The following is a 26,039-nucleotide window of genomic DNA, read 5'->3' as shown; positions in this document are numbered from 1 at the left end:
TTAGTGTAGAAAATGGAGACTCTTCCTCAAAAATCAGTGCAATCTTGGGCGTTGGTTGGGCAGTGCTCATGAATCAAAGTTGAGACTGGAGGGAAAGACAAGGAGTGACCCATGAAGCTGGTTGGGAACAACAGAACCAGGGAAGGCCAGAACCCAAGTTCAGGTGCGACATACAATCCGCATGAGAACAGAAATTACCCATCCAGCTGCGGTTGGATTATCAAGGCTGGAGCTTAAGTGTATGAGAGAGGCCAGTTCTGTAGTGTTGCCTTTTTCAGAGCATGAGATTAGGCTCTGGTGTGCCTCCTTTTAATTGCTAGTATTCTAATTAAAAGCATTTGTCAATTCCTCTGCCTCCCAACTGACAACAAATTTATTTTCCAACTTTCCTAACATCCTAAACTTGTCTTCTGAGAGAACTAGAAGAGACAGAATTTGCTTTGTTTCTCAAGCAGATCTAGTTTTCTGACTTTACCCCTATTCTCTGTTCTCTGTCAACTGTGAAAGTGAGGGTAGACTCCTATTCCTCTCCTTTAAGGTCCCCAGGCCTGGGAGTGCACAGGTACTAAACCAAGCAGTGCAACTTGTAATTAAGCAGCTGCAGTGTTTACATGTTTCTTAATGTGTTGTCTTTCCAATGGCTGTATTTTAAAAGAAGAACACTTGTTTTAATGTCTAATTAAAGGAAGCCCCTGTGGCTTGGAAGGCATTGTGCCCATGGTCCACCAGATTCTGTGGTCTCTTCTGTTTTACACTGTTCCACCTCTGACACTCAGGGAAAGACACCCACCCTGACTCCAACACAGTGTCTGCTTTCTCAGTGGATAGCTCCTATTGAACAATGATGAGCACTTTATTAACCAGCCGTTTTAGACAAGTGGATGGCTGAAAAGTGAATTCACTTTTCAGTGATTGTCAGATTTTCCCCATCTGACAATCTATCCTGAAACCAATCATGGTTTAAACCTTTGGGACCCAGAGGACTTAAGGGGCTACTGAGGAAGGCAGGTGTAGAAAGACCAAAAGTTGGTTTTAGTGGGTGTTAACACAAGGGATTCAGCCTTGAATTCTTCTACTTGCTATGTAAGTATCAGCGATGGCAGAGGCTGATGGCAGGAAAGGTACCCTGCATCTTCCACGTGGCAGAAGGAGCCAGCCTGGATGGAAGAGATGTGTAGTGGAGTATTCTACCACACCCAATGCAGTCTTAGAAGAAAAGCTTTCAACTTTGATACTAAATATTTTATTTTAAAAAAAGTAACAAACTACCTTTGTACATGATCCCAGGTGAACAAAACAAGCAAGTTTTCTCACACTTTCTTTTGTGTTATAAAGGCTTGACTTTTTTGGAGTAATGGCTTATCCATTCCAGCAACAGTGCCTCAGTTAACTTAGTTCCTTTTCCTCCAGGCTCAAAATAAAGTCAAACTCTTCTACCCAAAAAAGGAAAAAAAAAAAAAAAAATTAGGTCTTATGTCTCCTCCCACACAAGGAGCAGGCATTTACTCATTCCAAATCTATGAAGTATTTTATCAATTGCCAAGCACTGTTAGAAACTGAGTATACAATAATGGGCAACTCAGAACAGACTCCCTCCCTCTTGGGTGTCACAGATGAGGACACTGACTCAGAGAGAGTTTAATTAGCTAGTAAGTGTGAATTTATGGACATGTTCTGGGTAGGAATAAGGAAAAGGTCTTACTCTTACCTTGGGTCAAGGGCTGAACTGACAGTCTCTGGCGAGTGAAAAGAGCCATGTTTTTTAAGGGACCACCAGTAGCTTTGTGAGCCTGGTAGTAGGTTTTGAGTTCAGCGAGGGAGATGAAACGCTTCATCATCCGAACAAACTGTACATCCACCTACATGACAACAGTATATGAGACAGAAAGATATGTCTAGCAACACTCTTCCTGCTATTTGTTGTTTTTATCTTAAGAGATGGGTTTTGCTATGTTGCCCAGGCTGGCCTCAAACTCCTGGGCTCAAGGAATCCTCCTGCCCTAGCCTCCTGAGTAGTTGTGACTATGGGCACATGCCTCTGTGCCAGCCCAGAGTTTTCACTACTTGCAGGAGGCTCTCAGGGGCAGGACTGCCAATGTTCTGTTCTAATCTCCAGAGTTAGTGTAACTTCATCTGAGCAAGAGCTAGGTTATATTCCTTGACCTAACAGCACCCCACACTCTTCTCTCTTTGTCCATTCCTCCCCTCTCATGGAATAGGAAGAAAAGTAGTCTTTACCATGGACCATTTGGGGTTGTCTTCTTTGCTGGATGGGTCATAATGGGGATTTTCTTTCTCAAACTGTGTATGGTCTGGGTAAGCCTCCTTTACAATCTGAAACCAAATCCAAAGTCTCCAATCATTTCAGCTCCAATCTTGAATACACATCTAACTTTCACTTCTTACCCTACACATTTACCCATCTCCCTTGCTACAGAGACAGTAAGTGCTCAAATGTCTGGAACTAATACATACCCCAAGGCAAGTGCAGTTAGGAAATCAGCCCTGTTTTGTTTTGTTTTGATGGTGGTACTGGAGTTTAAACTTGGCCTCATGCTTGCTAGGCAGGCACTCTACCACTTGAGCTACTTAGCCAGCTCTTGTTTGAGTTTAAACTCAGGCCTTCACACTTGAAGTTTTGGCAAAGCAGTTGCTGTATTGCTTGAGTCACACCTCCAGTCTATTTTTCTCTGGTTATTTTGCAGATGGGGGTCTCATGAACTATTTGCCTGGGCTGGCCTTGAACCTTGGTACTCCCGATCTCAGCTTACCAAGTAGCTAGGATTATAGCCATGAGCCACTTGCGCCCAGCTAAACCAGATAATTTTTTTTTTTTTTGGTGGGACTGGAGTTTGAACTCAGGGCTTCATGCTTGCAAAGCAGGCATTCTACCACTTGAGCCATACCTCCAGTCCAGCCCTGTTTTTATGAAGTCTTACAAGCATGTTCTAAAACTAAATGTTAAAGATTATTATTGGAACTACAGGTTTTTTTTTCTATCAGCATAATTAATAATTTGATCCTGATAACTCTTAGGAGGAGCTACCATCAGTCTGTTTTTGAGTGAGAGACCAACACTTAAGAGACAGAGAGATGTATGTTCTAGTAGGGTCTGAAATGAAGTATGACTTGTTCTAGTCCTTACTAACTGACCCCTGAAGGAGTCAGGGCAGTTTTTTACTTTGTGCCTGGGACAGGGGGTATAGAAAGACAGTTTCTTCTTCTTTTTGTTACCTGTTGAAGCTGTATCCTTTACATGAGTAAGTCTCTCTAAAGGAAGAGGGTATGAATCCCAAAACCTGTCCACCTAACCTTCATAAGTCCCACGATGCCTGGCTCTTTGCAGTTGCTATGGTAGAAGAAGGCTTCTTCCTCCAACTTCATAGCTCTAAGGAAGTTCCGAGCCTGTGCCAGGGGATAAGGGTCAAGGATTATCCTCCCCATCAGCTGGGAAGCACTAGCTTTGAACAAAAATTAAATCTGTTTTTAGTAGATAGGTTTTTCCATTTTGTAGCCTCCCCCCTCAATTCATTACAAAGTCTGTCCCCTTTACCAAAACTCCCAGACTTGTATAAGGACATTGGCAAAAAACAAGGACTTGGAGATTTCATGCAGTCAGAGTAATTATGGTATTTTTGTAAAACATTTTCAGGTTAGGATTCTGGGAAAAGCAACCTAGGCCAAGAGGTTCTGTTACTAAGTCCTAAGGAAGGGGCAGACATTTATCCCACCCAAGGTTTCAGGGGTCCCTTACCTGGTAGTTGCGAACCCCATCCCAGCATGCTGTCTGCTTGGGCTGTGCTTTGAGATCCTCAATGCTGAACTAGGCAAGAGAAAATAGTCATTCACTAAACAATCCTTGGTCAGCATATATGGAAGCAGAAAATCCCTCCCTAATATTGAGAGATGCTCCAGGCTGTAATGGAAATAAATAGTTTACTAAGAAGTAGCTCCACAGAACCACTGATGTTGAATGAATTTAAACCCTGGGGTTATCTTATCTTCACTAATTAAGGGAATTTGTTGAATGGATAATCCAGATGATAAAGCAATCTGCTGGTTCCCTGCATTTTACTCATCAAAACATTATTTGTTTCTTCTATATTTCTACTTATTTTTTCTGCAGGCTGTTATTAAAATTGGTTTACGTCTACTCTCTGATTATATACAAATGTTGGCAGAGAGACACCTAAGAGTATGGCAAGTGGTAAGAGAAAAATCAAGCTAGCCCTGGACATGGTGGTACACTCCTGTAATCCCAGCACTTGGAAAGTGAAGGCAGGAAGGTCATGAGTTCAAGGACAGCCTGGGCTACATAGTGAGACCCTGTCTCAAAAAAACAAATGAGGCAAAAAAATGAAAATAAAAGAGAAAAAAAAATGAGCAAAGAGGCAAGTTACAGCCTTTAGGATCTAACTCCACACATGGTTATTAAAGTTTTACTTGAACACAACTACATGTTTGTGTATGTACTATCTATGGCCACTTTCTTGTTATAAGGGCAGAGTTGCAGCATAGACTATGAAACCCACAAGTCTGCAATATTTATGGTCAGTCTCTGCCTAGATAGAAGATTCACAACATACATACAGGCTGAACATGCCTAGTCTGAAAAATGGAAATCCAAATGCTCTGAAATATGCCAATGCTCAAAAAATTTTGGATTTCTGATTTTTGGTTTATCGATATTCAGCCTGTAAAGTTTATACATGTATTCCACAATGTAAAAAAAATCTGAAACATGTCTGCTCCAAAACGTGATGGATAAGGGATACTTAACCTGAAGCTGATGGCAATAAATCTTGCTTATTTTATTCACTTCTACCTTTTCCTACTCTTCAAAGATAAGAAACTGCTGATGGAATACTATGGTGTCCCACATTCATCTTACATTTTAAAAAATAGCATGAAGGCACTGGAGACAGGTACAGTCTCACCTTCACATCTACACCTTTCTCTAGTCGGCTCTCTGGCTCTGACTTCATCAGCCAGTAGTTGCTTAAATTCTTCCCACAGTTTTTGGAGGCTGAAGTCTTCTGAGACCTGGAGTTCACCACTTCAGCCGATGCCTCATCAGAGTTCTCAGTTTTGGAATGTTTTCCTGATGGCCCCTTTTTATCTGCAATAGGCAAGCAAAATGAAAAGATCTATCATCTTTGCTAAGTGGTAATGTTCCATTACGGAAAAGCTTACCCTTTGTATAATATGTGGATTCAAATCCTGGATCCTAGAAGTACTAGCCACAGTACCTTAGTCCTTTTTTTTTTTTCTTTTTTTTCTTTTTTTGGTGGGACTGGGGGGTTGAACTCAGGGCTTTGTACTTGCAAAACAGGTGCTCTACCACTTGAGCCACACCTCCAGTCCATTTTCCTCTGGTTATTTTGGAGATGGGGTCTCACAAACAATTTGCCCAGGCTGGCCTTGAACCACAATCCTCCTTATCTCAGCCTCCCCAAGTAGCTAGGATTACAGGTACAAGCCACTGGCACCTGGCAACACCTTAGTCCTGTAAGCAAGAAACCACTTTATCACTACCATGACAATTCATCCCTATAATCCTAGCTGTTTGGGAGGCTGAGATGGAGATCTCTGTTCCAGGCTTGAGACCCCATCTCAGCCAAGAAGCAGCTGGGTGTAGTGGTTCCCAGCTACAGGGGAAGCATAAATAGAAGAATGGCAGTCCAGGCCAGCCAGGGCATGGAAACCAAAACCCTATACCAAAAATACTCAAAGCAAAAAGGGCAGAGGGTATGGCTCAGATGGTAGTGCCTTTCTAGCAAGTGCAAGGCCCTGAATTCAATCCCCAAAACTTTAAATCCCTGCTTTAAAGTATATACTCTAGAGTATCTACTCAATGAGGTAAAAATGCATTATAGTGTTAAGGTTGGGTCCTGGTAGTAGTCGGTAAATGTCTCTTTCCTCACTCTCTTCTCTGCTTTTACTCAGGTGATTCTTTCCAATGCGAAAACAGCACCTACTTGGAGTTGTTTTAATGATTATAATAAAGTAATACAAACAAAAGACTTAGAAAATGCCTGGCACAAAAAATGCCCAGTAATTATTAGCCATCCACTATCTCATACTTCTTGCTCACAATACTTCATGCCCATCTACTTCAAGGAGTAGATAATGAACATGCCAAGAGAAATTGGAAAAAGTTTATTCAGGACCTTGTAGACATAATAAAGACTGATTTTTGCCTGAAAGAATTAGAGAAAATGAAGAACTGTTAAGTTCATACTATATGACAGGCCCCAAGCTATGTTTTAACCTAATTGTAGCTTAATTGATCAAGGTAACCTACATGAGATATTTTCATCTGGAATTATGTGCTCCAAATTACAATCCAATAATGGTAGAATCAAGATATAAAGTCAGGACCTGTCACTTGGGTCTGTCTGAATCAACTTAATTACTATACTGTACTACCTCAGAATTTAGTCTGTTTCTACATGGGTCATCATTAAGTGTCATTTCTGGATGTCTAATACTCTGAATTTAGCACACCTTCCTAGCACAATTTCCTACCAGTCCCTTCAAAGTTAATAGGCATAATGTAAATACTGTGTTGTTAAATAACTATAATAATGTGTTGTCATCAATCTGAAACTCTTGTCATTCCTAAAAGAGGTACTTTTTCTACCTCCCATTGCTTTATTTCTGCTCTTCATCCCCTGAGCATGCCATTTATCTCTGTGAATACAGAAATGACGTCGTGTGTTCAGTACTAGAACTTCACCTGTGCAAAGACTTCCCGTTCTTTTAAGGCTGAACTCAAATTCCACTTAGTCCTCCCTCTCATACCTCTAACAATCCAGTCTCCCAGACTTTTTCACTTACACCTGTCTGCATTTTCCTATTGATTTATTTTTCAGAACTTGGTTTCAAACTCAGAATGTCACACTTGCTAGGCAGGTGCTCTGACAATTTGAGCCACACTTCCATCCCTTTTTGCTCTGGTTATTTTGGAGAGAGGGTCTTGTTTTTTTTGCGCAGGCCAGGCCTAGACCACAATCTTCCTATTGTATGCTTCCTACCACAGCCAGGGTGACAAGCACACATCCAGCTTTTTTGGTGACATGGTGTCTCGCCAACTTTTTCTGCCCAGACTGGCCTGAAACCATGATCTTCCAAATCTCGGCCTCCCAAGCAGCTAGGACTGTGAACCACCAGCACCCAGCTTGCATTTTCCCTTGGAAAAGGAATTGTGTATTTTCCCCACCTTTTAATTAATTTACTTTTTTTAATTTAAAATTTTAACTGATACATAAAACATAAAGTTGTACTATTAATGGGGTCCAAGTGATGTTTCAGGCTGAAAAATTTATCTTCTGAAACATTTATAGTTTCTTTATAGTAAAAACATTCAAAATCCTTTCTTCCAGCTTTTTTAAATACACAGTACGTTATCATTATCTATGGTCACCTTACTTGTGCCATACCACACCAGGACTTCTTCCTTCTAGTTACAGCTTAGTAGCCTTTCACCACTCTTCTCCCCATCCTTCCCACCCCACCCCTGGCAACCACCATTCTATTCTCAACTCCTATGACATCTTTTTTTATATTAACATGAGTGAGATCATTTTGTCTTTCAATGCTTTTGTTATTTCACTTAAAACAATGATTTCCAAGCCGGCGAAGAAGCTCAAATGGGAAGCTCTGAGTTCAAACCCCAGTACCGCAAATAAATCTCAGTACCTGCCTCTCTGTGCCGCATATCCTTAGTTGAGTAAACAAGCAAGGAAAAGGGTGGAAGTTCGGCGGGAAAAATAATGACAGAGGCTGGTGATGATGGGAGTACAAACATTAAAGACTTCAACTCTCAAGCAAATAGAAGAGGAACTTTTTTTTTTTTGAGACAGTATGCCCAGGCCAGCCTCCACCTCCCTAGTGCTAGGATTACGCATATGCACAACAATGCCCAACTTTAAAACGAACAGTATTGAACAGTCCCCAGAAAAACGTTCTTCAGGGGATGCCTTTTTGCAGCCTAGGGGCACCTCACCTGGGCCAGCAGCGCCAGCCAGCCTCTTCCGGGGTCTCGGCATGGTCTCTCTGTAGGGGGCCGAAGCAGGGAGGATTCTGGAATCAACCGGGAGACACAAGAAACCACTCTACTGTACTCCAAAACCTGAACGGAGCAAGATGGAGGCAAAAGAACCTCGGGCTGGCGAAGGACAGAGAAGTGCTTAATACCCTCGAGTTCTTCCCTCCGTAATCTTTGCCGTTTTTCTCGCACAAACGGACCCTGCTCTACTCGGTTTTGGATCCTCTCTCATCCGCTACTATTCTCCCTATACCCCAGCTCTGCACTGAGCGGACAAAGCCGGCGCCGCCTTCCGAAGCTGTAGTGGGCAGCACGTCCGCGCGAGCGGTGTGGACGACGTGTCTTCGCAGTGGCGGTCCCCGCCGTGTGGTTCTCTGGGAGTTGTAGTCCCTGTGCCCCGAAAATCCGCCTGACTTTCGGCCCATGCGGCCTCTGTGAACTACAACTCCCAGAGTGCATCGGGGCAGGGGTCGTCGGACCTCAGGTCCTGGTCAGTGCGGGGGCGGGCGAAGTATAACACTCAGTCTTGACTGGGACTGGAAGCATGGCGACCTTGCAGCTTGGCTACCTGTGCATCCGAGCGCGCCTCCGCTGCTTGCGCGGCAGTCTTCGGGTCCCCATCCAGACTGGCTCTCGGACCTTGACCTGCATCGATCGTAAGGCTTGCGCTGGGGTGGCTGGAGCGGGGCGCGAGCGGGACACAAGTGGGACTCTGGCGGGCCACCCCGAGGGACCCAAGTCTCCATCTCCCAGACCGCCCTCTCCCCGCGCCGGCCTGCTCCTTGCTCCTTCCTGTCACCCCCAAATTCTTAGAGAGGTGAAGGTAGTTGTGACTTTTTTATTTGTTTGTGTGTTTGATTGAGTGGTTAAATGTTAGCAGTAGATTCTAAATGTAGTGAAAACCCAAAAAGCTGGGTGCTGGTAATGGCAGATGAGCACACGCTCCAGCTAATACAACATGATGGTGTTCACATATGTAGTAGATTTCATAACGTAACACCTGTAGGCATAAAACATTTGTGTTGTTGAAACTCCTATAGGAAGAATATTGTTGCAATTGAGAAACTGCACCAGAAATTACAAACCTGAGTATCTTTAGGCACTAGACAGATAATTTGAATGTAACAACCAGTGTGTACCACTTACCCTACCAGTTTGTGAGTTCTGTCAGTCACCTAACCACTCTTTTTCTTCTGAAATAATTTGTTTATTTTAAATGAGGGTTTTCTTGATGGCAGAATGAACCAGAGGTTGGTAACAAATCTGTAAAAGGAGACTAAAGTATAAAGTACTGTTTTTTTCTGGAGTTCTAAAACTCCTTCAAGAGATGCTGCCTCAAAACAAATATGAAGACCAGTGGAACAGAATAGAGGACCCAGATATGAATCCATGCAGCTATGCCCACCTCATTTTTGACAAAGTCGCCCAAAACATAAGATGGAGAAAAGACAACAAATGTTGTGGGGAAAACTAGTTATCTGTGTGCAGAAAAATGAAATAGATCCATGTGTTTCACCCTGTACAAGTATCAACTCAAAGTAAGATAAGGACCTTAGTATGAGACCTGAAACCTTGATGCTAGTGCAGGAAAGAGCAGGGAATACACTGGAATTAATAGGCATAGGCAATGACCTCCTAAATAGAACTCAAATGGCTCAACAACTAAGAGAAAGGATTGACAAGTGGAACTACATGAAATTAAAAAGCTTATACACAACAAAAGAAATGGTCACCTCAGATCAAAAAGACAGAATAAGAGAAAAATCTTTGCCAGCTATATATCTGACAAGGGATTAATAACCAGAATATACAGAGAGCTCAAAAAACTAAACTCCAGAAAAATTCAATGACCCAATTAAGGAATAGGCAAATTAACTGAACAGAGGAAGAAGTAAGGAAGAAGTTCAAATGGCCAAGAAAAACATGAAGAAATGCTCAACATCCCTGGCCATAAAGGAAATGCAAATCAAAACCTTAAGATTCCACCTCACTCCTGTTAGAATGGCTGCCATCAAGGACACAACAAATGTTGGCAAGGATGTGGGGAAAAAAGAGACCCCTTATACACTGCTGGTGAGAATGTAAATTAGTACAACCACTATGGAAAACAATATGGAGGCTTCTCAAAAAACTAAAAATAGAACTGCCATATGATCCAGCAATTCCACTCTTAGGGATATACCCAAAGGAATATAAGTCAGTTATAATAAAGGCACTTGCACACCATGTTTATTGCAGTATTATTCACAATAGCTAACCTATGGAAACAGCCAAGATGCCCACTACTGATGAATGTATTAAGAAAATGTAGTATTTATATGCAGTAGAATTTTATTCAGCCATAAAGAAGAATGAAATTTTGTCATTTGCATAATGGAACTGGAGAACATCATGTTAAATAAAGTTAGCCAGATTCAGAAAACAAAGGCTACATGTTTTTTCATGTATTCATATGTGGAATATAGAACCAATACAAATACAAGCAATATTATGAAAAACAGGCTACACTAAGGAGAGGTCACATACAAAAGAGGGAAGGTAAAAGAAGGAAGTTAAGAAAGTGAATATGGATTATATAAAATACATGTGAATATTAAGAATGGAAAGACAATGAAAATGTCTCATGTTCAGTTATTCACGTTCATTTGGAAAATCCTTTTGGTGTAATACCTCAGATGTTTCATTGTTTTCTTATGGCTGTTAACCTTTGGCACATAATGGAGGATGCTTTTAAATGTACAGGTAAAGGTAACAGAAGAAGGAAAGAAGGGTTTAGGGAAATACAAAGAAGGTAAAAGGAGAAAGGTAGATTGAGAGAAGGAACGATAAGTTGGTAGATAAGGGGAAAAATCAATAAGGAGTGAATGGAATTTAAATCAGCCCTCCATTTTCAAGAAAAGTTCGAAAGGATGAGGTTTGGAAAGGGATAGCATGATTACTGACATGCTATACTGTAAGATACTTTACTTAGCTCCAGTTTTGCTATTTTATGCAATAAAATTTAAAACTTTACTAATTTGTAACTTGGACAATTTATGTTTGTTTTGCAAGTGGTACACAAAATTGTACATATTTCTCCATGGTTCTGCAATGAAGTTAGGAATAAATATTACATGAATATCATTTGGTTAGTTTTGATATGAGTTACAAAAGCAACCATGTAAATTGCAAATAAAATTACAAAGAGAGAGAGAGAGAGAAGTGCTGTCTCCATCTGCACTATTAAAACTTCACAAGCAGGTTGATACAGACGCTGATAAAGAGTTGTCCTGGCAACAGAGAAGTTAAATATGAGTATTTCCAGCAGCTAGTGCTTTAACTTCAGCTATTGAGACTCTCTTTTACCTTTTATTTAAAAAAAAAAAATCTTGTAGTCAAGTTAAAGAAAATTGTCTAATTGTCTGTCAGGCCACTTGATGGGCTACAAAGTGTAGCTTAGTGGTGGAGCACCTATGGAGCCTACTTAAGGCTCTAGATTCAATCCATCCCTAGCACTGGAAAAAAAAAAACAAATTGATGATTAACATACATATCTAATTGCCGTATTATGTGTTTTAAAGTTAAATAATTTTAAGAGAATTGGTATATATATTATATATGTTTATTGTATATAATCTGTTCATTTCATAGGTGAGATAATTTGCTCAGCCTCCTCATTTTACAGTGGGATAACAGGTTAGAGATTTACTGAAGGTTGCACAGCTAATCCTTTCAGAGCCAGTGCTCAAAATCCTGATTCCTCTTTTACTACAATTTGCTACAGCTCTCAAGTACTCTTTTGATACACAGATGATACACACGAATTTTAGCTGTTGAGGGTTCTTAGATCTGCTCTGAGAATGAAAGTAGAGGCAGACTCCAGCAGCAGAGGTCAGAAGAATTTTATTTGTAGAGAAGAGAAGAGAAAGACTGCATGGGTACATGCTGTGGGACTGGAAACTGGTGGTCCCATAGGTCAGGTTGGAAATTGGGTTTTTATAGCCTTTTTCATTGCCTGAGGGCAGAGATATCTCTCAGATGCCCAGGCTAGCTTCAAACTTGTGATCCTCCTGAGTGCTGTGATTATAGGAAATCACCACAATGTGTAGTTTTAATTTACTTTTTAATTTGTTATTTCCACTTCTTTTTTCTACAAGTAATACTCTCCTTTTGTTGATCATTCCTTTATCTAAAATTGACTGTTACTTGGTATTTCTCTAAAAAGAATGTATAATTATATTGTGTTTACTTACATATACGATTTGAATAAAGCCATTCCCTATTATTTGCTTAGAATGCAGTTCTCATCTTAAAACCTTTGGTTATTTGAACTAGTTGCTTAGAAGATACATTAACATACATTGAGCTCTTACTAGTATTAAAATTCTATAGCACTTCTCTTTATGCTATGTTTGCATTATTGCCATTCATGTCATCCTTTTTGTGAATTAGCCATATTCATATTCGTCTTTGTAACTCCAGAAAATATCTGCATAGTAGATACTTAATAAATATTCTTTTGTGTGTGGTGGGGGATTCTGGGGATGGAACCCAGGGCCTTGTGCATGCTAGGCAAGTGCTGTACCTCTGAGCTACACCCCAGCTTCCGATTCTTTTTTTAAAAACAAGTTTGCTATACACCCCTTTTTTTCAGTGCTGGGGATCAAACCCAGGGCCTTATACATGCCCAACAAGTATTGTACCACCCAGACCAATAAATAGCTTTGGCAAATCGTCTTTGAACAATGATCTTTAGCAGCATTTCTGCAAGATTGCATGAAAAAAATGACTTGACACCCCTGCCCCCAGACAGGCAACTTTGAATTCTTTATCCCTAACGATATTCTTAACAGTGATGCCATACGGTTCTGTTGTGGAATCCTCACAGCTCTTCCTTTCCAAGTTTCCCATTTAATGAGAGTAATGGTCAAGTTTGCCCCAGAGGAACAGACTCTGCAGCCCGGACTGTGTTCTGTCAGAAGAACTGTGTACCACTATTAGGCACTGAAGTAAGTTGTTGGGTTTGCTCATAGTCATCCTTCTGTGCTCATTGGCATCACTCATAATGGCATACATTTTAGCATTGAAGGATGATGTCTTAGAAGGCAATGCAGAGTCTCTGTGTGTCCCCTTCCACCTTTTCATGTTCACAGGCAGCACTGTACCCCTAGGTTTCACTGTGCCTCCAAGTGTAGGCACACACCCCTTTCTTTAGTTTTTCTTGGTACACCTAAGGCAGATGTTCCTTTCACAACAAAAGAGAAAAAATTTGAACAATGTAGGTCTGTCTGGTCCTATGCAAGTTGGTGATCCTACTTCAATATGACAGCTAGAATTTATTATCCTGTCCTTTCTAAATTTCCTATACTAGTCCCAAAAGGGACTTTTCACAGGAGCTTTGCCTTAAGTTCTTTACTCTAGCTTCTGGCCTAGCCTACCTGGAAATTTGCATCATCTTGCAACCTTTCTTAACTAGTCTGTGGATTGGAAGCTGCACTTTGCAACTTCATCCTACCTTTATGCAGTTTTGGAGAATGTGTATGGAAATTAAATTCTGTGTTATGCAACTAGGGGATTAGGTTCTGTATATTGAAAGTTGAATGGCCACTCTTTTTAGTGTAGGTAGACGTCTTCCCTCTGAAGTACTGTTATAGTGTGATCTTTTGAAGATCTTCAGAAGTTTCTAGAGAAACTTTTCTCAGTGAATCTAATCGGCACTGTTTGTCTGTCAGTATCATGCTGTCAATTCATTCTCCTTAGCTTTATTTATCAACACTAATAGTTAAGATAGAAAACTTTTAAAGAAGCCTGTTTTCACTGGGTAAAAACTTGTATCTATTAAGGCCTTAATTGTGTTTCAGTACTAGAGGGCTTATTTTCATCATCCATTATCCATGAATGTCTGGTTGACCTGCCAAATAAATGACCTTATTAGTCACTCTTTTCCTTAATTGGAAGGCAAGCCAAAGCACACGGATTGTGATTTCTTTATTGATGTTTTAAAGTGAATATTTGGGGCTGGTGGAGTGGCTTAGGTGTTAGAGCACCTGCCTAGCAAGTATGTGTGGCCCTGAGTTCAAACCCCAGTACTGGAAAAAAATATAGATAGAATATGTTGATGTGTTGATGGAAGTAGATGGGTACAGCTAGATAGTCAGGATAAGGAGTTTCTAGGATACTAATACAGAAAATGTAAGACATATCAAAAGAAAAGAAAAAAAACATTTACTGTAATTTGAGGACTAGTATGTTTTTTGGGTTTTGCGGGGAGCTGTGTTTTGGTTTGCATTTTGAGGTGGTGGGTTCAAACACAGGGTCTGAGGCATGCTAGGCAACACTGTACCACTGAACCATATCCTCAGTCCTTCATTTTTTCTTTATATGGTTTACGAGGAGAATTGGGTAAATATTTTTTAAAAATAAATAGGTAAATAAAGTTGGCTGATCCATTTAGGAGTGAAGGAAGAAGGAAAATGGTGATGGTATTTGTTTAGTTAGTATCTTTACCCATCCTGTTCCTTTCATTCTCATCCTGTTTGCACCCCACTTCTGCCCTAATTCTTTCACTGTGACCTCAACCTGTTTAGGGCTGCAACTGTGGCTTAAATAAGAGATGTCTGGAAAGTTGGCTTGAAATGTCTTAGGTTGATGTGGGTGATAAAATTGTCCCTTCTTCATCTGAGAAACAAATTCTCTATTCTCTTGTTGTTAAAGGCTATACTGTGCCTGGGAAATTTACTGTATCTAGGTCTACTTTCTCAGCTTTGTGGTGCTGTTTATTGGTGATACTCTTCTCTGACCTCCATCCTAGAACTAAATATGTGTGATCCTACCCACAGCTTCCATGGGACTAAATGAGGATCAGAAAGGATATCAGAAAGTGGCCTTGGATTTTGCTGCCCGGGAAATGGCTCCAAATATGGCAGAATGGGACCAGAAGGTAGGAGTCTTCCTTGTGGCTAGATGTTGCAAGTGCAACAGGCAGTGACCCTTATCTTCATGTCCTTGTAATTCTAATTGCTCAGTGTTTTTTCTCCACTTACTAACTCTTCCTGCAAGTAAGAAGACTGGTAATAAGTGATTATTCTTATCGAAGACATCCTGATCATTTCATCCATAGCTTTTTTCTTTTTTAATTGAAGGAAGATTTGGACATACTTATAGCCAAGACAGCTCTGTAGGGAATTCTTAAAGAACATGTTAACTGATAAGATGACAAAGGTATTTATATATGTGTATGTATATATGTATATGTATATCTTCTTATATTCCCAGATGCAAACATTCTAATCTCATCATTGTCCCCTCTAAAGGAGTCTTATCTCTGAATTAGTACTTGATGGCCCTGTTCTCTATTTTTATGGGTAGGAGCTGTTTCCTGTGGATGTGATAAGGAAGGCAGCCCAGCTGGGCTTTGGGGGAGTCTACATCCGAACAGACGTTGGTGGCTCTGGACTGTCACGACTTGATGCCTCTGTTGTCTTTGAAGCCTTGGCTACAGGCTGTACCAGCACCACTGCCTACATAAGCATTCACAAGTGAGTGCCCACATGGGTTGCCTGAGAAGTTTCAGATCAGGAGGAAAAGATTAATGGTGTCAGGTAGATTGTCCTTGATGCACTAAATTGTTAATAGTACACACTGGATCTACTCTGCCTGTTGGAGATTCAGTTGTCTTGTACATTGCTTAGACAGTTAGGTGTACCAGGCTTCCCAAATTCTAGATTGGGCTGGTACCAGCAGATTTGTCCAGTAGAGTGGTCAGGATGCTGTCACCCTTTGCCACAGTCCACAGGTGAAGCCTCCAGCAATTTGAGAAAGTAATTGAAAGTATATGTACCTCTGATTTCTGTGGGCTTATTTAACCTGCTTAGAAGTAGTCTGAACATCCAACTGAGAAATACCTAGGCCTAGTTACCTCTGGGTAGTACATAGTCCAGGAATATATTTTAATCCAGTCCTTTTCTTTTGAGTTGAATCTTCTCATTTGTGACACTTTCCTTCTTACCCTGTCTTCTGTTTTCTCACTCTGCTTTGCTGTCCTTTGTTCTCTCCCTTCACCACCCCGTTTCCTTTCTGTTGTCATCTCTATCGATGTCTTTTCTTGGTATACCAATCAGCATGTGTGCCTGGATGATTGATAGCTTTGGAAATGAGGAACAGAGGCACAAATTTTGCCCACCGCTCTGTACCATGGAGAAGTTTGCTTCCTACTGCCTCACTGAACCAGGTGGGTTTGTGATCCCCACAGATGAGATCTCTAAGGGAGAGAGATGGAGCTCATATTGACTTATTGCGAACTCCTGGCCCATTGACACACAACCACTATTTACCAAGTGGTTTGGTTGTGGAGTAATAAGAGTCCCATAACTTAATGTCACGGGTAACCAGAGCCCTTTAAGTCAGAGTCCCTCCCAGCTGCAGGCCACTGCTAGCTGGTGTGTTGGGAGTGGGGACAGTGCTCTGCTTGGTGCAGGCTATTTTTGCGGAATACAAAGAATGCCTTTGGCCATGCAGATTTTAAAGTAGTGCCTACTGAACTCTTTCTCAGAGAGATTTCCTAGGAGATGGAACCATGCTGGGCTCATTTGATGTCTTTGACTTCCTCATCCCCTCTCTGCTCCCTTTTGATCCCTGCTTTAGGAAGTGGGAGTGATGCTGCATCCCTTTTGACCTCAGCTAAACGACAAGGAGATCATTACATCCTCAATGGCTCCAAGGTACCAGCATGCTACCCTTCCAGAGCAACTTGTAACACTTTCTTCCCAACTTCCCCCTGGGTCCTTGAGTCTATCAGTTAATATTCTCATGGAAGTTTCTCCTTATTGAGCCATTTCTCTTTAGTCACCTTCATTGTTTGTCTTTTATGACCTGATTGCTGATAATTTCATTCTTTCTATATTCTTAACCACTTAATCCTTGATTAAGCAATCATTGCATTTGAGAACACGTGTCCATGTTTGTCTTTTATGACCTGATTGCTGATAATTTCATTCTTTCTATATTCTTAACCACTTAATCCTTGATTCAGCAATCATTGCATTTGAGAACACCTGTCCATGGGCTCAGTGCCATTATACCTTTTTCCTATTTTGGGGAGGACTCCACTGATTTTCCCAGATGCTAGACTCAGAACTCATGGATCATCTCATCCCCATGCCCCTTCCCCCAGGCCTTCACCAGTGGGGGTGGTGAATCAGACATCTATGTGGTCATGTGCCGAACTGGAGTATCAGGCCCCAAAGGCATCTCATGCATGGTTGTGGAAAAGGGGACCCCTGGCCTCAGCTTTGGCAGGAAGGAGAAAAAGGTGAGTAGCTCTTTTACAGGAAACAATTCAAGTTATGAGGTTCAATCACCTGTCAGATCAACCCCTGCCCTATTTCATAAAATAGGCTTCTGTACTAATTACCTACTCTTGGAGCAACTGCTTCTATTAGGATTTTTGTAGGAGACATATAGGATAAAACAGGCATTGTTGAACCCTAAGCTTCTGGAGAAAGTGACAGTTTAATGGTAAATTTCACAAGTTGCCTATTATTTGAGTTTTAGTACCTCTCCTGCCTCCACTTTTGGCCTAAACTTTTTATCCAACTTCTTTTCTTGTACTTTGTTGCCTAGGAAGACATACTTTTAGAAGATCTGATGGTCAGTGTTTGTCTTTTCCCTACACAAGACCATTTAATGATTTGTATTATGGCTATTTTATCTTTGACCCTCAATTTCCAACTAATTTTTGTTTGCCAAATTTGTAACTAAGTACTAAAAATGGACAAAGTAGGTAAAGGAATGAATACCTGCATTTGTAAATTCAAGAAGTATTTTTCCTCTTTTCTTTGGTTTCCAGGATTTCTTACTCTCTTATCTGATAGAGAGGTTGTTAACATTATTTATTCATGTAATATCATAAGTAATTGATAAAATAAAATACAATTCTTTAAAGTCATTTTAAATAAACGATATGATAGAAAGCATTGATGTTATAGAAAAGGGAAAGAATTATTGAAACTTGGTCTTGAAATTGCCTTTTCACCAAGCACAACTACATGTACCCATGAATTTACTATTGCTTTTACCCTCAAGCAAAAGTTAGTTAAGGATAATAAAATCAATACTCAGCTGTTTGTAGGTTGGGTTACTATATGTAATTGAAATGTATTTTCTGTAGTGTAATATTTTTATAGTGAAGCAGCCAGAATTCCACAAATGCATAGCACGAGCTGCAAGCATTCAAACCCTTCCAGGCATTTCTGTGGCTTGGCATTGATAAATGCAGATAACCTACAGGCTGCAGTTAGGATCAAATTACAGCAAACACTACTTTTTCCAAAAATCTAAGAGTTGCTGAAATAGCTTCCTTATAGCTTTGGGAGGGAATACCTGTCCATCAACAAACTGGGCCTTCAGAACAAGGTCTTGCAATTGTATCTTTTCAGTAGGCACAATGTCTGGGCAATGTTCCACAACAAGTTTGAGTGGTGAGCACCAGTGCACATTCTGACATCCTTCTTTTCTAATGCATTTGTATTCTTAGTGGTATATTTTTGTCTGATACCAAATCAGTAAGATAATTCCTTAATTCAGAAATCACCAAAAAGAAAGAAGACCTATGTATACATATGTACCCCAGAGAATCATTTTCTAGGCCCACTTAAGAACAACATCTTTCCCTTAAATGGTTTCCCAATACATAAACATAATTTATAATCATACAATTTGTTCATGGTTTTTTCTTTGTATTTTTCCACTAATTTCTAAGTAGTTTGGTTACATCTGACAACACCATGTAGCTTGGAAAACACAGTGTACATATGATATGGGATTATTTAACATAAGATAAACCTTTTTAAGATTGAAAAAATAATAGAGCCTCTGATTTTTTTATTTAAAAAAAATTAAAAACAAAGAACTGATGACCAGAAGTCTCAGGAAGGAAAGGCATATGGGCCAGTTTTCTTCTTCAAAAAAAAGTAAAGTAAAACTCATTTCGGGGAGAAGGGATTGTGGGTATTTAAGAAATCTAAGGTACTTTGAAAAATAATTCCTAGGATTAAGAAACCCCATAGTCATGCCATGAACAAGAGTCCTGTGATAAGGTACCGTAACTGATGAGAAGGATTTTTTAGATCAGGTGATTAAAATAGTCATTTACTTCCAGTTGGTACTGCTATCCTTAGGACCTTTGAAGAGAAATCAGGTAATGAAATGACCCCTAAATACTTCTCTACATCTCCTAGGTTTTCCTGCATGATGCTTCCTGACCCTTAGTAACTGCCAAGGAGTTGTGAGTTTAAGTGACCCTTCTCTTTTGTAACATAACAGGCATTTATTACATGCCTATGCATGTGCAAAGCCCTATGCTAGCTCTTGGAGGGGGTGGTTTACAAAATTACCAGTTATTATTAGACATGTTTGGGATTATAAGATATATGCTGCTTTATCTATATAAAATCTCTATAGCTGGGGTGGTAGCATATGCCTATAGAATCCCAGCACTTTTTTTGTGGTACTGGGGTTTGAACTCTAGGCTTCATGTTTGCAGGGCACGTGGTCTACTGCTTAAGCCATGTCTCCAGCCCTTTTCTGTGGCTATTTTGTAGTTAGGGTCTCACCTTTTGCCAAGGCTGACCTGGACTGCACTCCGTTTTTACACTCCCCCCCAACAGCTTGGAAGGCAGGTGTATGCCAGCATGCCCAGCTTTTTTCCATTGAGATGGGGGTCTCACGAACTTTTTGGCTCGGGCTGGCCTGGAACTGTGATCCTCCTGATCGCAGCCTCCAAGTAGCTTGGGATGACAGGCGTGTTCCACTGTGCCCAACTGTTGGCTGAGGTGTGGTCTTATGAACTACATGCCTGGGCTGACCTCAAACTGTGATTCACCCAATCTCAGCCAGGCTTAAGCTAAACTTTGATGGAGGTTGGGAATGAGAACTTCCAGTGGAGGGAGCAGAGTAAGTCAGAGTGTAGGTTTAAAAGCCCTTGATGTGGGCCAACTTCTTGGAGTGGAGGTAAGAAAAGACATGTTAGAAGGCCCTATGTAAGGGATTAGGAAATGATAGGCGGCCTTAGAAAAAGGTTTATCTTATTAATTAAAGATAAGTATTGAATTTTGTTTTGTTTTTGTTTATTTTTTTGTTTTGTAATGGTGGGCATTACTCATGCTAGACAGGCACTGTACCTCTGAGCCCTATCTCTAGTCCTGTTGAATGTTTTTATATGAGGGAATGATGAAAAAGCAATAGTGTTGGGGCTGGTCAAGTGGCTAAAGTAGTAAAGTGCCTGCCTAGCAAGCACAAGGTTCTGAATTCAATCCCTAGTACCAGCAAAAAACAAAAAAGAGAGAAAGGAAAAAATGAGGTGGGGGGGGTGTCTGGGTGCATGGCTGAAGTAATGAAGCCCTGAGTTCAATCACTAGTACCACCAAAAAAAAAAAAAAATAGTGTTTTCCGAGCTAAAACTACATTTTATATAGTTCATGGTTTTCATAATCTACCTTGCTAAGCCTTAAAGTTCTTTAAAGTCTTGGAATACCTAGAGGAGGGTATGGTGGGAATTAAGTAGTGAAGATCTATATGAAACATCTGAATGAGATTTTATTTGAAGAAAGAGGTTCTAAGCTGGGTGCTGGTGGCTTACACCTATAATCCTAGCTACTCAGGAGGCAAAGATCAAGAGGATTGTGGTTCAAAGCAAGTCCAGGCAAATAGTGAGACCCTATCTTGAAAAAAACCCTCCACAAAAATAGGGATGGTGGAGTAACTCAAGATGAAGGCCCCGAGTTCAAGCCCCAGTGCTGTCAAAAAAAGGAGGGAGGGAAGGAGGGAGGAAGGAAGAGAGGGAGGAGGGAGAGAGGAAGGGAAGGGGAGGGGAGGGAGGAGGAAGGAAGGAAATAAGTTAGTTCTACTGGCTTTCTGGTTCAACTCCTATACTTTATAAAGGGAAAAGGAAGGCCATAAAGAAGCCAAATGATTTGTCTAAAGATGAAAATTACAACTAGGTAGTTGCATGATGTGGACTACATCTCAAATATTAAGGATTTTCTCTGGGCATATGGCTGACATAGCCAGTGCTATCCTGGTAAACAGCTCTCTGGGAAAAACAAAGCAAAACAAGAAACTCTTATTTTCGTGTTGTTTGCTAATTTCTATGGTATGAGTGCTGTCCTCGTCACTGACTTCAAGCCATCCAGTGATACCACTGAACGCTGAGTTAGGACAAAAGGTGTATGGTTCACCCTTGAGAACTGCTATTAGCACACCACTGGATCTCTCTGCAGCCAAATACTAGACCAGGTGTCACCAGCACAGTGTGTGTTATTCACCTGCCTTTAATTATACCACCTTTAGGAACTCTTCTACAAGAGGTGGCTTTGTTAACAAGGCCTTTAGAAGCAAACTAAACTTCAGCTGGTGTGTTGGCACACACCTATAATCCTAGTACTCTGGAGGGTGAAGCAGAAGGATTACAAATTAGAGGCCAGCCTAGGGTACCTAACAAGACCTTGTCTCAAACAACACCAAAAAAAAAAAACAGTGTTTGTGGATAGGGTAGACCTTAGAAGGTAGATTCTTTTAATATGTTAAAAAAAAAATGGCTGACCTTGTGAGTGTTGCTAGCCTTCCAATCTGAACTTTTTTCCTTTTCCTTGTTTTACATTCTGGGTTTGAGTCCCAGAATGCTGGACCCCATACTTCATAGGCTTCTGTCCACAGGGAAGGCTGCCCTGTGTAAGGGATAATTGGACAGCCACTAAGTCCCTGATTTTTGCCAGATGGGGTGGAATTCCCAGCCAACTCGAGCTGTGATCTTCGAAGATTGTGCTGTCCCTGTGGCCAACAGGATTGGAAGCGAGGGACAGGGCTTTCTCATTGCCATGAAGGGACTAAATGGTGGGCGGATCAACGTAGGTGAGGACAGAGAAAGGGGGACAGGGAGGGAATGGCTGGGGCCAGCAGCTGTCCTTCAAGCTCAGGTGAAGCTTGGGCTCTCTTCCTCTCTAGCATCTTGCTCTCTGGGGGCTGCTCATGCATCAGTCATCCTTGCCCGAGACTACCTCAAGATCCGGAAGCAGTTTGGAGCACCTCTGGCCAGTAACCAGGTAAGGCCCCAGATCCTTCTGCATTTGCTTTCCACTCTAGACCTGCTCTGGGGCCCACATTCTCTGGAAGATGGAGCCCACAATATCCTTTGTGGAGCTTTCCACAATCTAGGTCAGAACCTGTGTCTTATATCCACAATTGATCATTTCAGGATGCAGTAATACCAAGTGGAGGGCAGATAAGGTGGGCTTAGGATTTACAAAACATTAAGTTTTCTCTGTAGAGGAGGCAGGAGACTTTGAAGCACCAGGTTACTTAGAAAAGTCACTAGAGATGTTTTATCAATGGTCCCAGGTTAATGCCTGTCTAAGCCTCTCTTGTCTGGTTCTGTTTTCCACTATGGCTGTAGTACCTGCAATTCCAGTTGGCAGATATGGCCACACGGCTGGTTGCCTCTCGGCTGATGGTCCGCACTGCAGCAGTGGCTTTGCAGGAGGAGCGGGAAGATGCAGTGGCCCTGTGCTCCATGGCCAAGCTCTTTGTTACAGACGAGTGCTTTGCTGTAAGTGTTAAGTCCTGTGTTTCTCCTAGGTTGGAGTGGGAACAGCTGCTAGATCCAAGGATATTGTGAGACATGTCAGCTCAAACCCCACTCAACCAGAACATGCAGGGATCACCTTGGGGCTTAAGGATGTAAATTAACTTGTGAGGATCCTGCATGGGAGTGCTCACAGCTGGCTTTTTAGCCTGCTCCGTGCTGGTACACGCTTCATAAGATCAGATGTGTTGTAAATGAGGCGCTACCTTTGCAACAAATTTAGCATTAGTTGCCATCTTTACATTGTCAGGGGCAAAGTCATTTCCACATTGAGGCTTCATTGCCACTAGACACCTGAGCATCCTATAATCCATTCAGGGTGACAGTAGACATCTTCCCAGCAGGTAATGAGAAAGGCAGAGTTTGTAGTTGTCTGTCTGGTGGGAACTGATAGGCTCAGTAGGAAGACTTCCTTGTCTTTTGCCCCATAGACCTTAGTGGTTGTGTGTGTGCTGTTCTTCCTCTCGTAGTTATTGTAGGCTGCCAGATTGGGGCTGGAATGGGCAGGGAAGCCAAGTACTCCAGTTTTCCTAGAACCGAAGACATCTAATCCTGTTGCCCTGCAGATCTGCAACCAGGCTTTGCAGATGCATGGAGGCTATGGCTACCTGAAGGATTATGCTGTTCAGCAGTATATGCGGGACTCCAGAGTCCACCAAATTCTAGAAGGTAAGAATTGCCAGAGCTTGTCCTCTTCACCACAGTTACAGGATCAGTGCTTTTCCAGCCTGAGTCTGTGCTGGTTGGCCTTAGGATCCCACCAGGCCTTGTCTGTCTTTTGCATTCTTCCTTTCTTTATTTCCTCAATTCTTGGTCTGGAAGTGTCCTGTGGCTGCATTAGAAAGAGTACTAGCAAATACTAGCCTGGGAGTCAAGAAACTCTGCTTTGTCCCCATGGGTGAGGCATCAAATCATTCCACTTCTGCTCTTTCTTTGTGGATTTGAGAGAAAGTTAAAACTGAAACAGCATATCAAAAATCCTGTTGAAAATTACATCGGTGACTGTTCTTTACTGTTACAAAACCCGGTCCTCAGGGATCCCAGAACTTCTGATACAATTATTTATAAGGCACATGTGAGCCCATATGATCACCAGCAGCTCTGCAGGTAGATTATTAGCTGCATGGCCTAAAAGATGTCTGTACCAATATTGCCAGTAGGTTTTTCAGTAAAGTAAATTGTCAGTATCTGGGTTTCTTCTTGGTAGCCACACACATCCCATCTGAAAAATGTGTGAGTTGTCACACGTTGAGCTGTCACAGTATGTAAATCTTGAAGTAATGCTTTTTTTTTTTTTGCAATACTGGGTATTGAACCCAGGGGCTCACACTTACTAGGCAAGAACTCTATCACGTGAGCTATATCTCTAGCCCTTTAGATTTTATTTTGTTTTTGATGTAGGATCTTACTAACTTTGCCTGTATTGACCTCAAACTCATGGTCCTCCTGCCACCACCTCCCAAGTACCTAGGACTACAAGTGTGTGCTGATACACCTGCCTTAAAAGACACAACTTTTGTTCCAGCTAATGTAGGTAGCTGGAGCTATTTCAGTAGAGACATAGGAGAAGCCTGTGAGCGTTTGCCTCCTGTCTCTTCCAAAGCATCCTTCTCAAGCTTGAGCAGGCACCAGAGCCCTCTTCAGGGCTTATTGAAACAGATTCCTGGACCGCACCCCCAGGTGTCTGTGCCGTTGGGTCTAGCTTGGGCCTGCAATTCACATCTACAACAGGTTTTTAAGGGAAGACTGCCTGCATGTGTGGAAACGACTTTGAGCCTATATCCCTGTGTCTGAATCATAGGTTTTCAAAGGTTAGTCTTCTACCACCCACCTCATCTCTGTTTATTGAGCTCAAATTAAATTCCCCAAAATTTTATGAGCCTGAGAAACTTTGCCTTTCTTTTAAAGACTGTCTTATAAACCTGCTCTATCTGTTAAGTGAGAAAAGCCAAACTCATTTATTGCAGGTCATATTGTCATCCACTTACAGAAAAATTAGGGGACTGGTCACTTTATCACTTTGTTTCATTGTGGATATTGGATAAATCTGAAATTAGTAGATTTGGCTTTATTTGAGATTGTGTGATTGCTCATTCCTGAAGGGGATTTATATTTATGTTTATACTAAAGACCATTGTTAAAAATGAAACAAGCAATTAATTCCCTCCATTCATGGAAAAATGTTTTCAGTTTGATTGCCAAAGAAATGTGCATTTATTGTTGAAAATTTATAAAATATATGAAAAGTTAAAGAAAAAGATCACTCATGATTCTACATCCAGAATTACTATTTTGTCATTTTTTCTTTTGGACTTTCTTCCATGCTTTTGTAGGTACACTGTTTTTTTAAATTAGTGTTATGTTGTTTTTATTGTGCAAGAATTTTTATCAGTAGAGGTTTTTAAAACACTTCTCATTTCCTGTACTTTAGAGAAAAGAGGTAAAAGCAACAATTCTAGTTTGAATCCATGACTATCTTGCTGCTACTAAATCCTTCCTTCTTTCTCCCTGTTGCAGGTAGCAATGAAGTGATGAGGATGCTGATCTCACGAAGCCTGCTTCAGGAGTAGCATGCCTGATGTTCTTGTGTGATGTTCATTGCAGCTGCAGTCAGTGTTGAGTGTTTCCATGAGGGCTGTTCGGTTCCAAATGGATCATGGAGTAGATCAAAGGGCTGAACTCTTCGAAGACGAGATCTGCACTGCATTGGCAGCAGTGTTGACTCATAGACTAGAGCAGAGACCTCGGTAGAACTGGAAAAGCTACCCTGATGAAACATGTGACAAGAAGACCTACCACCTTCTTATCCTAATACCAGAAAGACAACAGTGAATTCTAGTACCATAGATTTGTCTTTGATTCACATTATCTTGATTTGTCTGTATTTTGCTAGATCACTGGAATCTTCTCCTAGGGACCTGGGTGCTTCCATTGAAGCTTTTCCTAATCACAGAGCAAAGGTGTGGGAGGGGGAGGGCAGAGAGCACGCCCTGTCTGTTTCTGCTCTCTGTTCTGCTGCTACAGTTTCTCTGAATAATGCTTTTCTGATTGTAAATCATGACAAAATGAATATTTGAGGAGCTCCTCCTAGGCTGTGACTAGGCTGGACTATCCAAATACCAAGGACTGATATTATTGGGAATTTTGAATATTGTAGATTTTTTTTGAGGAGGAGGGTATTCATTCAGGTTTTCTGTACCCTTTCTAATAATTGCTTTGAGTATATTTTTTCCTATATGCGTTTTTTGTTTCTTCTCTTTAAAATCACTACATTGATAAATAAAATCTAACCCTTTCTATACTGTCTCCACTTCCACTAAGCTTTACATCTATTTTAAGATATTTATTATATTTGATTAAACATTAAACTGA

The 26,039-nt window shown here is 41.1% G+C and overlaps 2 protein-coding genes across 5 annotated transcripts; one reads left to right on the top strand and one right to left on the bottom strand.

The window, feature by feature from the left end:
- Window positions 1–285: 285 nt before the first annotated feature.
- Window positions 286–8,424, bottom strand: Thyn1 (thymocyte nuclear protein 1). 3 transcript variants are annotated; one of them, XR_012445534.1, is made up of 8 exons: window positions 8,009–8,424; window positions 4,938–5,119; window positions 3,755–3,823; window positions 3,313–3,405; window positions 2,239–2,334; window positions 1,709–1,859; window positions 1,270–1,430; window positions 286–1,157 (listed from the first exon to the last, which is right to left on the bottom strand). XR_012445534.1 is itself a non-coding variant. In XM_020183228.2 (7 exons), exons 1-7 carry the CDS (start codon window positions 8,049–8,051, stop codon window positions 1,387–1,389), a joined length of 681 nt encoding a protein of 226 aa, XP_020038817.2. In that variant the 5' UTR covers window positions 8,052–8,422; the 3' UTR covers window positions 1,228–1,386. The 3 variants fall into 3 exon arrangements, 1 of the variants encoding a protein (XP_020038817.2); XR_002213575.2 differs by having other exon boundaries at window positions 1,270–1,433; window positions 8,009–8,422; XM_020183228.2 differs by lacking the exon at window positions 286–1,157 and having other exon boundaries at window positions 1,228–1,433; window positions 8,009–8,422.
- A 99-nt stretch (window positions 8,425–8,523) lies between these two features.
- Acad8 (acyl-CoA dehydrogenase family member 8) lies at window positions 8,524–25,977 on the top strand. Of its 2 annotated transcripts, XM_020183219.2 has the most exons (11): window positions 8,527–8,706; window positions 14,869–14,969; window positions 15,398–15,567; window positions 16,150–16,259; window positions 16,673–16,749; window positions 17,202–17,339; window positions 21,802–21,937; window positions 22,031–22,128; window positions 22,479–22,631; window positions 23,234–23,336; window positions 25,185–25,977. In XM_020183219.2, the coding sequence occupies exons 1-11, from the start codon at window positions 8,595–8,597 to the stop codon at window positions 25,235–25,237; spliced, it is 1,251 nt and encodes a 416-aa protein (XP_020038808.2). In that variant the 5' UTR covers window positions 8,527–8,594; the 3' UTR covers window positions 25,238–25,977. The 2 variants fall into 2 exon arrangements, with proteins under 2 accessions (XP_020038809.2, XP_020038808.2); XM_020183220.2 differs by lacking the exon at window positions 21,802–21,937 and having other exon boundaries at window positions 8,524–8,706; window positions 22,009–22,128.
- Window positions 25,978–26,039: the final 62 nt, after the last annotated feature.

The sequence above is a fragment of the Castor canadensis genome, chromosome 2 (assembly GCF_047511655.1).
Source record: "Castor canadensis chromosome 2, mCasCan1.hap1v2, whole genome shotgun sequence".
In the NCBI taxonomy this organism is placed as follows: domain Eukaryota; kingdom Metazoa; phylum Chordata; class Mammalia; order Rodentia; family Castoridae; genus Castor; species Castor canadensis.
This window is presented reverse-complemented; position numbering and strand designations above follow the sequence as displayed.